The 12321-nt window shown below is 35.2% G+C and overlaps 1 protein-coding gene across 1 annotated transcript; it reads left to right on the top strand.

Moving 5' to 3' along the window:
• Positions 1-324: 324 nt before the first annotated feature.
• Positions 325-4281, top strand: LOC131061084 (expansin-A16). Its single transcript, XM_057994594.2, has 4 exons — positions 325-779; positions 1054-2082; positions 2231-2549; positions 3863-4281. The coding sequence occupies exons 2-4, from the start codon at positions 1944-1946 to the stop codon at positions 4164-4166; spliced, it is 762 nt and encodes a 253-aa protein (XP_057850577.1). The 5' UTR covers positions 325-779; positions 1054-1943; the 3' UTR covers positions 4167-4281.
• The last annotated feature ends 8040 nt before the right edge of the window (positions 4282-12321 follow it).

Raw genomic sequence — 12321 nt, forward strand, 5'->3', positions numbered from 1 at the left:
AAAAAAATAGACCATTTTTTTTCCTAATTGACATTCAACACCTCTTCGACATACCCATTGCACACCAAGGTGGGATTGCTAATGTGAATAATATCAGTTGGAATGACTAATGTAATTTTATTAAAAACAATTTCAATCTTAACGAAAGAACTGAAATTGAACCTAATTTCATTTCAGGAGAAGGGATTTCATGTAAACCGTTTAATCTCACAAACCCTTAAAAAAATACAAACTAAATAAAGGTTAAGAGCATTTTAATTGAGTGGGGCAGCTCTGAAACATTTCAGTCACGGATCCTTACAACCTCGGATTATTTCGTGTTATCTATCGTCATGTGACCTGTTTCAGCTGCTTTGTTACTACTCAGGCGTTTGCTGGACGTCCAGACAATTTGGAATTGGATGCCATTTCCATTGTCAGTATTGTCATTGAGAGTTTCAACTTTGGATTCTTTTAAGCTTGCGTAGCACCCTGCAGACATTGTGTGGCCAAGCTTTTGAGGCTAGGAAATATCAGTTGTTGGCATTATATATGCAACGGTCATGGATTGTGCTCTTTAGGGTTGCAATTCTTGGTCGATATATTTATCTGCAACCCCCATCTTGAAGATCCTTGGACTGCCAGATGACATTACTGAACTAATCTGAAAGAGTTTCAATCTGTTCATTTCCCAACTCTCTGCATTTGTATTCCTCTTTCCTCTTCAGAGCTTTTTGCACTTGCCGTTCAGAAACTTGGTCAATGCTGGATCTCTTCAGCCAAATCGGTGCTTGTTCCAGGTTATCTTAAGCTGGTTGTTTGTTATTAAATTGGATATGGGACTAATTAGTTTGACAATGTCATTAAAAATTTAATGATAGATATTTATTAGATAAGATTGTTTTTGGATTCAATTATATTTTGTAGATATTTATTAAATAATATTATTTTTAAATTCAATTATAAATTGGTGTGAATATCATAAGATTGTTCCTAGATTCAATTGTATTTGTTGGGGAATGTGATCAAGGTTGCTTTAAGATTTCAACTGTATTTGTTCGTGAATGTGGTCAGGTCTGTCCAGAGACTCATTCACAGACTTGTAACCTTTCTGTGAAGCTCTCTGCTACATCCAGTGTCATGTTGTGTTCAGAAAATTGGTATGACAGAGCACTGGTCCTTTTGACAGAAAAAAGGTCAGTTTCATAAGGGACAGTCAGCTGTTGTTAAAATTATAATAACTAATGAGCTGCCTGGTCAAATACTTGCAATTTTCTAAAAGTTAAACAATACAGGTGGGTTGCTGATAGAATTGACAGGGCAGCATTCCTACCATTCTATTTTCTGAAAAATTGGGAACATGAGTGACTATTAATGAAATTTGAGTGAAATATTGATGCTACTCACAAGTCCCACCATGGATTCTGGGGAACTTGGAAGTTTATCTTACAAGGTAGCCAACAAACGATTCGCTGTAAAATTGATGAAGCAGGTCAAAATGTAATATACACCGGCAGGTGTAGGAAGTCCAGGTATCAGATGAATTAATTGTTCCCAGCTCCGAACCAAGACCAGAGCCTTCTTATTCAAGTGGAGAATATGATACTCCAAGAAAAGCAAAAGTAGGAAAGGAATCAAGGATAGAAGAAATTATATTATGCTACTAAATTTGAAGCGAAAATGCTGGAAGGGAATTCTTTTTCCGAAAGCAATTACAAAAGCGAATTTTTAGCGTTGGCATGAAGACATTTCTGTAATATGAAACAAGATAACTTACTTTCCTCTGTAAACTGCCTCCGGCTTGCTTCCTTGGCATATGAATATGCTCTTCTCCAATTGCAAGGCAAGAATAAACATTAACCTATATATGCTCCGGAAGCACTTTACCCCATTATATTATAACTCTAGCTAGGAATTTATGTTGGTGTCTGTTACATTTCATTTGCTTCATTCTGAGGGACGCCATGAGAGGTACTCTCTGTTACTTGCTCTGTATTTCATGGTTAATGAGCTGCTCCAAAGCCGTCCTGTACAAGGAAGATGAGGGATGGAGCAAAGCAAATGCCACATTCTACGATGGATTCGATGCCTCTGCTCCCATGGGTAATTATAATTTAAAATTCTTTAAAGAAAATGTTTCTCAAAACATCCCCTGTTTCTTCAAACATCCTCTGCCATTAAGTGTTCAATTTTCCCCAAATTGATTGTTCAATTTTCCCCAAATTGATTGTGTGTGGATTGTGGTATGCAGCAGGTGCATGTGGTTATGGGAACCTGTACAAACAAGGCTATGGAACGAACACAGCAGCTCTGAGCACAGCCCTGTTCAACAGCGGACTCGCCTGCGGAGCCTGCTTTCAGATCCGCTGCGTCGACAATCCACAATGGTGTTTACCCGGCAACCCCTCGGTGCTGATCACAGCCACCAATTTCTGCCCACCGAACTATGCTCTTACGGCCAACGAGGGCGGGTGGTGCAATCCGCCTCTTCCCCACTTTGACATGGCATTCTCTGCCTTCCTACAGATTGCCCACTGGGATGCGGGCATCATACCCATCCATTACAGAAGGTAACCCATCTGCCTGCTAGGCCCTCTACCAGGGTAAAAGTTTAAACAACCATATGTTAGTTGTTATTTTATAAGTCTGTATTGGTTGTTTACTTTTAAAATTGCAGTATATTGGGCTTTTAATTTATTTAGTTTTGTTTTGGTGATTCTTCTGAAATCTCATTCATATTTTTTCATTCATAGAATTTAAGCAACATATTCTAAATTTTAATTTATTTAAATGTTTCCTCTAAAACCAGACATATCTTTCCATCCCTCTTTTCCACTTTGACATGGCCTTCTCCACATTCCTACATATTGTCCACTGGAATGCGGATATCATGGTAGTCCCTGTCCAATACAAAAGGTAACCCATCTGCTGGCCAGGACCTCTACCAGGGTAAAAGCTTAAACAGCCATATGTTACTTGTTATTTTAAAATATGTGTTGGTTGTTTATGTTCAAAACTGTAGTCATTTTTTTTTTTCAATATTCTAAGCTTGATTTGTTTAGTGGCTCATCTGAAATCACATTCATGTTTTTTCATTCATCAAACTTCAACAGTATATTCTAGGCTTTAACTTGTTTAGGTGATCTTTTCTTCTGCCAAGTTTAAACAACACACTCTTATGTTTTATTTGTTTAAGTAGCTCATCTGAAATCACACTCCTGCTTCGGTAGGACCCATCTATTAATGAATATGATTTCATATGAATCATTTGAACAAATTTAAACTTAAATTGTGTTATTTAGATGAAAATCTAATTTGTCTGTCATCCCCCAACTATTTTAGGGAGAAGTAATATCGTTGCTTATACTGTTTGTTCCATCGCTGTTCTCTTCCTTTGCATTTGGAAAGGGAAGGAAAGAGAATAAAGTTCCAAGAAGCTTCATAGAGTGCTTCTTTCGGAGCTAATTCTCCATTCCCCCATATTTCAAGAAATAGAATTTCTTGTGTCTCATTTTCGCTCCAATAGAAATGAATACTGTAATGAAGGAATTCTGATTAGATGGGTTTAGTTGAAGGGTGAAATCTAAATTATGATTTGTCTAAGTTGTTCGTCTGAAATCTAAATATTCATTTTCTGAAATCACACTCTTCCTTCAATTAAATTCATTTATTAATAAATATGATTTCATATAAATCATCTGAACAAATCAAAACTTAAAATCATTTATTAATAAATATGATTTCATATAAATCATCTGAACAAATCAAAACTTAAAACATTCTGTTTACATCTAAATCTAATTCGCCAACAATCCCCTCAATCATTTTAGAAAACCTCTGTTTTACTGCAACAGGAAACCTGATAAGCTGGGTTTTGCTGCAGGGTAAAATGCCAGAAGGAAGGAGGATTGCGCTTCACCATCCATGGAAATCATTACTTTTACCTGGTGTTGATTACAAATGTTGGTGCAGATGGAGTTGTGGCGGCGGTGAGGGTGAAGGGATCACAGACGGGATGGCTGGATATGAGCAGAAATTGGGGCCAAAATTGGCAGCGGGAGGCCAACCTGGTGGGTCAAGCTCTTTCTTTTGAGGTTACCACTAGCGGCGGGAGCACACTCACTTCCTACAATGTTGCTCCTCCCAATTGGCAGTTTGGCCAAACATTTGAGGGAAAACAATTCTGACAAATTAGCTCCTGGTTTACTTTCTGCTAGTCTCAGAGCTCTTGTCACATTATGACCCTGTTTTTGAAGTGTAAGCTTTGTCATTAGAACTGGAAATAATGTATCTTTTACAGTATACTGTTTCTCTTTTTGGATGGGTAGGCTCTGTGATTAGAATTGGAGATCAAGAAATTGTAAAAAATGAGTCCTTGTCAAAACACTACATTTTAGTGTTGGGCAAAATATTTTATTGATAATAAAAATTTGAAGGGGCATTTAAATAAAGGTAAATAATTTTTAACGGTTAGAGTTTATAATTAACAAACAATTTAATTTTGAATTGTTGAGTTTTTAATTAATAAACAATTTAGTTTTATAGGCTATCAATTATCAAACTTGGGGTCTTGTCAAAGGTTTGTAGTTCAATTGGTGAGGATAATGGTATGGGATATAGAAAGCCATCCACTAAGGTTCATACCCGTGCGTTTGGCTTAGGTTCAACTCTTGGGTGAATTTGAGAGGCTTGTAGTTTAGATGTATGGTTACTCAAATTGTTGTTATCCATGGCCAATTTTCCCCATTCCAATTGTAATTACATACGTCAAAAATGCTAAAATTAAAATCTTTGCATTGAATCTAATTAATTATTATTATTTTAATAGTAAAATGTAATGATGATTATGATTTTTTAAAGATCAAATAACTATATTTTTAAAATAATTTTATATTTTCTTTAAAAAATATAAATGAAATGGAATCATGCTTCGAAATTTCAAAAATTAAGTCAAGTACAGTAAAAGAAGTAATCTATTAGGTAATTTACAAGATCAACCACTCAAAATATTATAATATTAATTGTTTTTAGATAAAAACTAATCACCAAGAATTAAAAGGTTTGTTACATTCATGTAGCTAGGATATCATCAAACATCTCATAAATTTTTGTTATCTAGAATTGGTTTCCAACTTTTATGGAATTGTTGCTACAATTTGGTTCATTTGTTCCATAAGTTTTCAATCATCCTCTCAATTAGATGAAGTAGACAAATTAAGGCAATGATGTTTATCTTATCCATCTAAATAAGGTCAGCCATGTCATTGAGAAGACACAAAAGATGGGTGTTGGCTAGGTGGAGGAGACCATCTTGCATGATTGTGAGAGCACTAATGAGAAATATTGTTGTAGCCTCACCTTTGCCCCCCATACAAGGAAAAGCTATTAGGTCAAATGTGAGACCTAGTGAGGTAAGTGAAATATGGGCAACAATGCATGGTGCATTTGGTAAATGATTGAACAAAATTTGGAGATGGACAACCTTTATAGCCACTTTGTCAGCTTGAACTTAAATCTATAAAAAAAAATAGAGATAAACTTAGTGTTAAGTCTCAAATATGCTCAATAGTGAGTCCTCATGGAGAGCATTAGCATGAGAAGTCCCACAAATGTAGGACCTTGAAATGCAAGATGACTCCAAGATTGCAATTTATGTTTCTTCTATTTTCAAGTGCTTTAATAATAAGGAAAGGGTGAGAAAGAGCTTGGTAAGGGAAATAAAAGATAAATTCTAAAATGGTGCACTAGAATATATTACTTGGATCTCTCAACAAAGTTATAAGAAAACACACAAAATAAGAAATTTTAGTTATCACAAACAACACAATCCACAATGAACTAAGCTTCCACATTTAATAAAGATAGAGAGTAGGCTAAGAACCACAATAGTATTTAGTCAATGCTTAAGATATTACATACTCATAATTGCTGCTAGAGGTCTAAAATAACTTAAAACTTGTATGCTTCTTTGTAAACTGCATAATTCCTAGTATAAGCACAATAGTGTGTTTCATTTTTAGGCAACCTTTTTGATAAAGTTAAAAAAATATTATAAAAAATGGGACATGTCCCAACATTACAAGAAGAGACATGTGGCAAAAGCCAAACATGTGAAAAAGAAGGTAACTACTTAAGACATTCTAATACAACTACCTATAACAAAAGGCAAACAAACAAGAACTAAGACAACTTAAATAAAAAATAGCATTCATGCATAGAGCAACATATGCATGGAAAAAGAATGTATCCATGACAAAAGCATTGTATACATGCACAATGACAAAATACTTGTATACAGACAAAAATTGTGCATTTGTTGAAAGGTAAGGAGTACATTCATGTAAAATACAATGCATGCATGCATGACAAAATGATGTTTGCACGACAAAGTAATACATGCATGTAAAATCTTGCATGAGAAAGGAAGGGATTTTCCACAAGGGAGATAAAGAAAAGCACCAACCAAGAAACACAAGAGATTCTAAAAGAGAGACCATCCTTAATAGAAAAAATAGAGAAGTATGGATCCTTGTTGTTATCTTGAACACTTCCATCTTCCATAAAAAGAATAGAAACATCAATGTGAAAGTTTTTACCTTGGCTAAAATTGGCCAATTGATCAACTAGAAAGAAGTTATTTTTTATCCTCGAAGATAATACTTTGAAAAAAGAAAAGTGGCCATCCTTAGAAAAAGCATGATAAATCAACACAAATTTATGAAAACGATCTTGCAAACTTAGATCAACAAGTCAATTTAATCAACTTTGTTTCCTTCTCACTTGACATGCTTCAATCAAACACCATTATATTGATCCATTAATATTTTAGCTTCAAAGATAGAGATACAAATCCTCTAATGAGTGATCTTTCTATTATTTAAACTATTGATAATTAGATTTGATTTACCTTCTATAATAACATTCCAAACCCTCAATTTCATCTCTATTTCTCATTCTCTCTCTGTTGTGAGGATTAAGGTACAATCTACCTTGTAAATTTTATGACATGGTTCCAACATCCTTGGAGAGTGTCCTAAGGCGCTTAGGTTATAATGGGAAAATAATTTGTAATATTTGTTATCATTATTGTTTGTAATACATTCATAAGGGGTGATGGATTCCACTAGTAGTGATAAAAGTGGGTTGTGAACACAATTATTTAAAATTATTTTCCTCACGTGTGGATACCTAGAATGGGATAATTAATGACTTCGAAAGTGGACAAATGAGTGACCTTTGGGATTCTCCAACTGGGGACTTGAAAGAGGCAACCAATGTCTCTTGGTATTCTATCATTTATTACAATTAATGTAATGTTTATCTTGCAAGAATGGGCACCCAAGTTGGAGGGAAAGTATTGGAGCCAAATCCAGTGTCCTTTTGGCTTCTATGGAGGTAATTAAAGGGTTGTGGTCATTGGGAAGGAAGAGCCTTCTTTGTACACCTTTATTGGTGGTTTTGGAGCTCTTTCCATTATATAAATACAACTCTTTGGATGTAGAAAATGTGAAGAACAATTGAATGTAGAGTTATTATGCAAGAACAAGGACAGGTGGGAGGTCTAAACAGGCTATTCATAGGTATACATGTGTTTCCATGTTGGGGGAAAATAGGAGAATGAAAGTGAATGTATTGTAATCAATAATGCATATTTGGCCATTCTTCTTGGTGGTGCCTTTTTCTTGCAATGGTTTCTCTAGGTAAATTTTGTATTATGTAGTGTTCTTATGTTGATTATTTGTGCCTCATTGCTACTATCTTATGGTGATTTTATTCTTTATTCTTTGTTGTTATAAGTTCACATAAGATAGGGTTATTAAGCATGATATGTAGGTAGATTTTTTGCATCATTAAGACGAAGGAACTAAGCATGCTTTTCACAGTAAGTCAACTTAATTTTTAGATTTTCAATGTTTTAGATTTTCATGTTGTAGTTGTCCAAGCCTTGTATCTTATCCTTTGATTGGTTTATTTGATAGAGATTGATCTTCACAATCTTTGGTATTGAACTTGTATATTTCCCAACATCTACCTCTATTTTCCCTCTATCTTCATTTGTCTCTTTATATCTTTCTCTCTCCTTCCTTTCTCCTTCTTCCTCTCTATCCCTCCCCCTCTCTCTCCCTCTACCTATCCCTATGTATGTCTCTATCTTTCCCTCTCTCCCTTTTATCACCTTTTCTCTCTATATTTATTTATCTTCCTCTCCCTCTATATCTACTTGATAGATCTCCTAAATGATTTCATTCGATCCCCCAAAATGTGAAGTAATTTTTTTTTCACCATTTTAATAGGTGTGGAGGATAATCCGTTGAGGGTTTGATTTAAGACTATGGTGGTTCGATCTTTTTATCTAATGTGGTCTAACCTAACCCTCTTTAAATATAATTGTTTAGATCGAATTTAATTTTGTAAAAAATATGTGATTTCAAGCAAAAATCAAGATGACTCGGAAAGTGGACATATTATTATGGGCTAACCCACATATTCCTCTCAATGTCTCTATCTTTCCCTCTCTCCCTTTATATCACCCTTTCTCTATGTCTTTATCTATCTCCATCTCCCTCACTATCTTCAACACTCTTCCCATCTCTCTCTATATTTCTCTCTCCCTCTCTCTATCTCCCTCATTCTTTCTTCACCCCTCATTCCCCCTCTCTCTATCTCTCCCTCATTCTTTCTTCACCCCTCATTCCCCATATCTCTATCTCTCCCTCTTTTATATCTCCTCTCTTGCCCTTTATACCATTCTCCATCTCTCATTCTATCTACCTCCATTCTCTCTCTCCCCCTCTTTATCTCTCTATCTCTCTCCCCCTCCATTTCTCTCTCTCTCTCTCTCTCCATCTCTCTCTCTCCCCCTCTCCCTCTCCCTCTCCTTATCTCTCCCATCTCTATCTCTTTATCTCTACCTATCTCTCTCCCTTTGCCTCTCTTCCTCTCTCCCCCCTCTACATAAAAAATTATGTGCATTGGATTATTGTTGACCCTAAATTGGTTACTAGGGAGTTGTGAGACTCTTAGAGGATCCTTATATATGCAAGATGATACCAATAAGAACCAAATTGTACATGGTAATGTGTTATTAGATAGAATGAAAAACTCATTAAGCCAAAAGAAACTAGTGCTTTCCTTGGGGTTAGTCAAACTTCTTATGATAGGTAGCTATGAATTGGTGGGGGAGTATCTTGCTAAAGGTGAGCCACAAATGGATAATGACAAGACTCAAATCTTATGACAGTATATCATATGGCAGTTTTTGAAATCATTAACAAAGAGGTTGAGTCACCTTGTGCAGGAACCCTCATTCATGCAAAGAGGTTAGTGAAGAAGCATATCTCCATGGGGATAATTTTGTTGTGTGATTTCTTCTTCCTACGAGTGGCATGATGAAAGGGAGTCCATTGTGATGCTTGGAACATAACTAAGAAAAGATAGTGATATCTTGCATTAAATGAGTGTTGGGCTTTAATACAAATTATTTGACTTCAATTTGGAATCATAGGGCCAATTTGCATGTAGGAAAAATTATAGAGCTAGTTCAACATAGAAGCAACATTTCTGACGTAAGATTGTGGTGAAGAAACACTCTTATAATGCTATGGAAAAAAAGACATCAATTCATGATAGTTGTGTGAACCATAATGGACTTTAATGATTAAAAGTGTAAAATACATAATATAGAATTCATAGTGGGAAAATTAGTTCCCATGATCAAATATGATAAATGTGTCCATCTAACTTTCCATGAATCTAAGGAAGTATAGTCCATGACAATGAGTGTTCTTATAGGCTACAAGTGTAGGCCTATAATAGATCATATTGTAGCATTGTAAATTGTAACCGGTAAAATTCATGCCCCATGTTTGTACTCCTACCTTAGCGTGTCTTATCTCCATTCCCCCCAGGTTTGTTTTGGCCCTCTTCAACCTTGATGTCACTTGTTGACATCGTTGAAAGGGACCCATCCTAAGGTTTCCTTCTCCCATTTCCCATTTGTTGGTCCTATTTTTGGAGGACCAAGGCATGGAGCACCTTGGTCCTGGACGAAGGCACCCCAAAACACCCTAGTCCCTCTTGAACATGACCCAATTTGAATATGGGCAGACACTCCTCCTCCCCGATAGATTTTGGTCCCTGTGGCTACACTTGATCGTTGGGTCAGCCTAACCAGTAATTTGCCTAGGGAAATCTATATAAAGGAATCATATCAATTCATTTTGGGATCCACTACCCACCCATAGTATTTGTGCATTCGTCAAGCATTCATCATCCAAAATTCTCAAGCATTCAAGGCAGCATTTCATTCTTCAAGCATTATAGAGCAAAGTTACATCAATCTTCATTGATTCATGTGTATTTGATTAGGTCTTTCGTGTTCATGTGTTTGTCATGCCACTACATTCAACATTTGTGATTACATTCAAATAGCATTGCATATTCAATCTTTCTATCAACCATTGTAGATTTGGGGTATATCTCTTAGCATTTACTTCAATATTTACATTATTCAATTAAAGGTTAATTCCTAAACTAGGTTTGACCCAAGGCAAACCCCTATCCACAACCCTTTCTTCTCTCTTTCTATGTGTGGGGAATTAACTTGGGAGTTGTACTTAGATATTTCAATAGAGTTGACAACGACGAACAAGTTCAACTTTCAATGGAGTGAAAATCGAAGGACTAGGACAAATCTCTACTACTTGGTCCCAAAAAATCAACCTGAACTTCAGGAGCAGGTGTTGAATCTCTTCTTTTTCCCAGATGTCTGTGGCTCCACTGGATGTCCATAGCAATCTATTTTTAATATTTCTCCTCAATTATCCCTTGTATTGTCCTAATTTCACAATTCACATCCAAATTTCAACTAGAAAGAGGAGGAATACTAAAAACTAGTGAATCTAATCAAAATTTCCACCCTTTTCATATTTGGATTGGGGCTAGATCTACTGGATTCACCTCTCTTTCAATGTATTGGTCTCGTAGGTAATATTAATGGTTTTATTATCGTAATTAGTGAAATCCTAATTTTCGACACCATTACATTTTGGTGAACCTGATTCTCATGCTTACAACACTTCTAATTTTCAATTTTAGATTTGTTTCGTATGTACTTAATTGATTAATATTTGCAATCATTTATGAAACACATAGCTCATGTACTCATAGTTACATTCATTTGATCGCTAGTTCACCAACATTACATTTTGGTGAACCCGACACTTCCTACATTACATTAATTCTTCCCACATTGCATTAATTCTAATTTTCAGATCTGATTTGGGGTGTTTTCATAATGAAATTTACTAAATTTGATTGGTTTGCTATTTCACGTATGATTACATTGTTTCTTATTACATGTATCAAAATCTTGTGTTTGTTAATGATTACTTTCATTTTACACTTTTCATTCATAGTACTCTTAGATATTGCATCTTTAGAATTTCATTTGCAGATATTTCCTACTTGCAAATCATCTCTCAAAACTTTTATCCATATTGTATATTGTTTTATGATGATATTTTTAATAAAATGCATTACATATGTAGATCACATAAAAGCTTTCATAGACAATGACAACCTTAGAAATTTTAATGAAAAAGCTAGCACTTGTACCTCTCCTAGAGTATCTCATGTGAATAAGGAAAGAATCAATACTCCTATCAATGATCTCTCTAATGGAGAGCAAGCATAGATGAGAAACATGACACCATCTTCTTCTCATGCACATACTCTAGTGCAAGAGGGGCAAGATCAAACTGTTGATGTATCAATCTCTTTAGATCCTCCTTATTCTCCTAGAGCTTATCTTAATCATCAACATATTTGTTGCAAGATGATGTCATGCATTTTATTCATGATCTTTCTCCTCGCATAACATTAAGCAAAGATGAAGCTTTAGATAATAAGGACCCTACTTCCCAACCTATCAAAGAGGACATTAATGATGATAGAAAGGAGAATGTCCCTACAAAGGATATCCCTTGCTCATCTACTTATCCCTTTGACTCCTCTATGTGTCCTTACACTACCAATTTTAAACAAATTCATGATAATGGTCCTTCTTGACAATTGAAAAATTATTATAGGAGTGGTTATAATATAATCTCAAAACAAGATTATAGTGGACAAGGACTTGGAAAATATGAATAAGGAATCAAAGTCCCTATAAACCCTCCTTCACAAGCTAGCATAGAAGGTCTAGGATATCCTCATCATTCAACTACAGATGATCTCCTTAAATTTCAAAGCCTTAAGGAGAATTTCGTAAAACATAAACTCTATCATCCATCTAAATGGGCATCTTCCTCAAATAATCCTTTATGCACATATCATAAAACT

Source organism: Cryptomeria japonica, chromosome 4, assembly GCF_030272615.1.
Source record: "Cryptomeria japonica chromosome 4, Sugi_1.0, whole genome shotgun sequence".
Classification (NCBI taxonomy): domain Eukaryota; kingdom Viridiplantae; phylum Streptophyta; class Pinopsida; order Cupressales; family Cupressaceae; genus Cryptomeria; species Cryptomeria japonica.

Bases quoted from the DNA above. Each gene is read 5' to 3' on its own strand.
- LOC131061084 (XM_057994594.2), top strand. From the start codon at position 1,944: ATGAGAGGTACTCTCTGTTACTTGCTCTGTATTTCATGGTTAATGAGC. The intron at 2,083-2,230 runs GTAATTATAATT...TGTGGTATGCAG, and splicing joins CGATGCCTCTGCTCCCATGG to CAGGTGCATGTGGTTATGGG. The intron at 2,550-3,862 runs GTAACCCATCTG...GTTTTGCTGCAG, and splicing joins ATACCCATCCATTACAGAAG to GGTAAAATGCCAGAAGGAAG.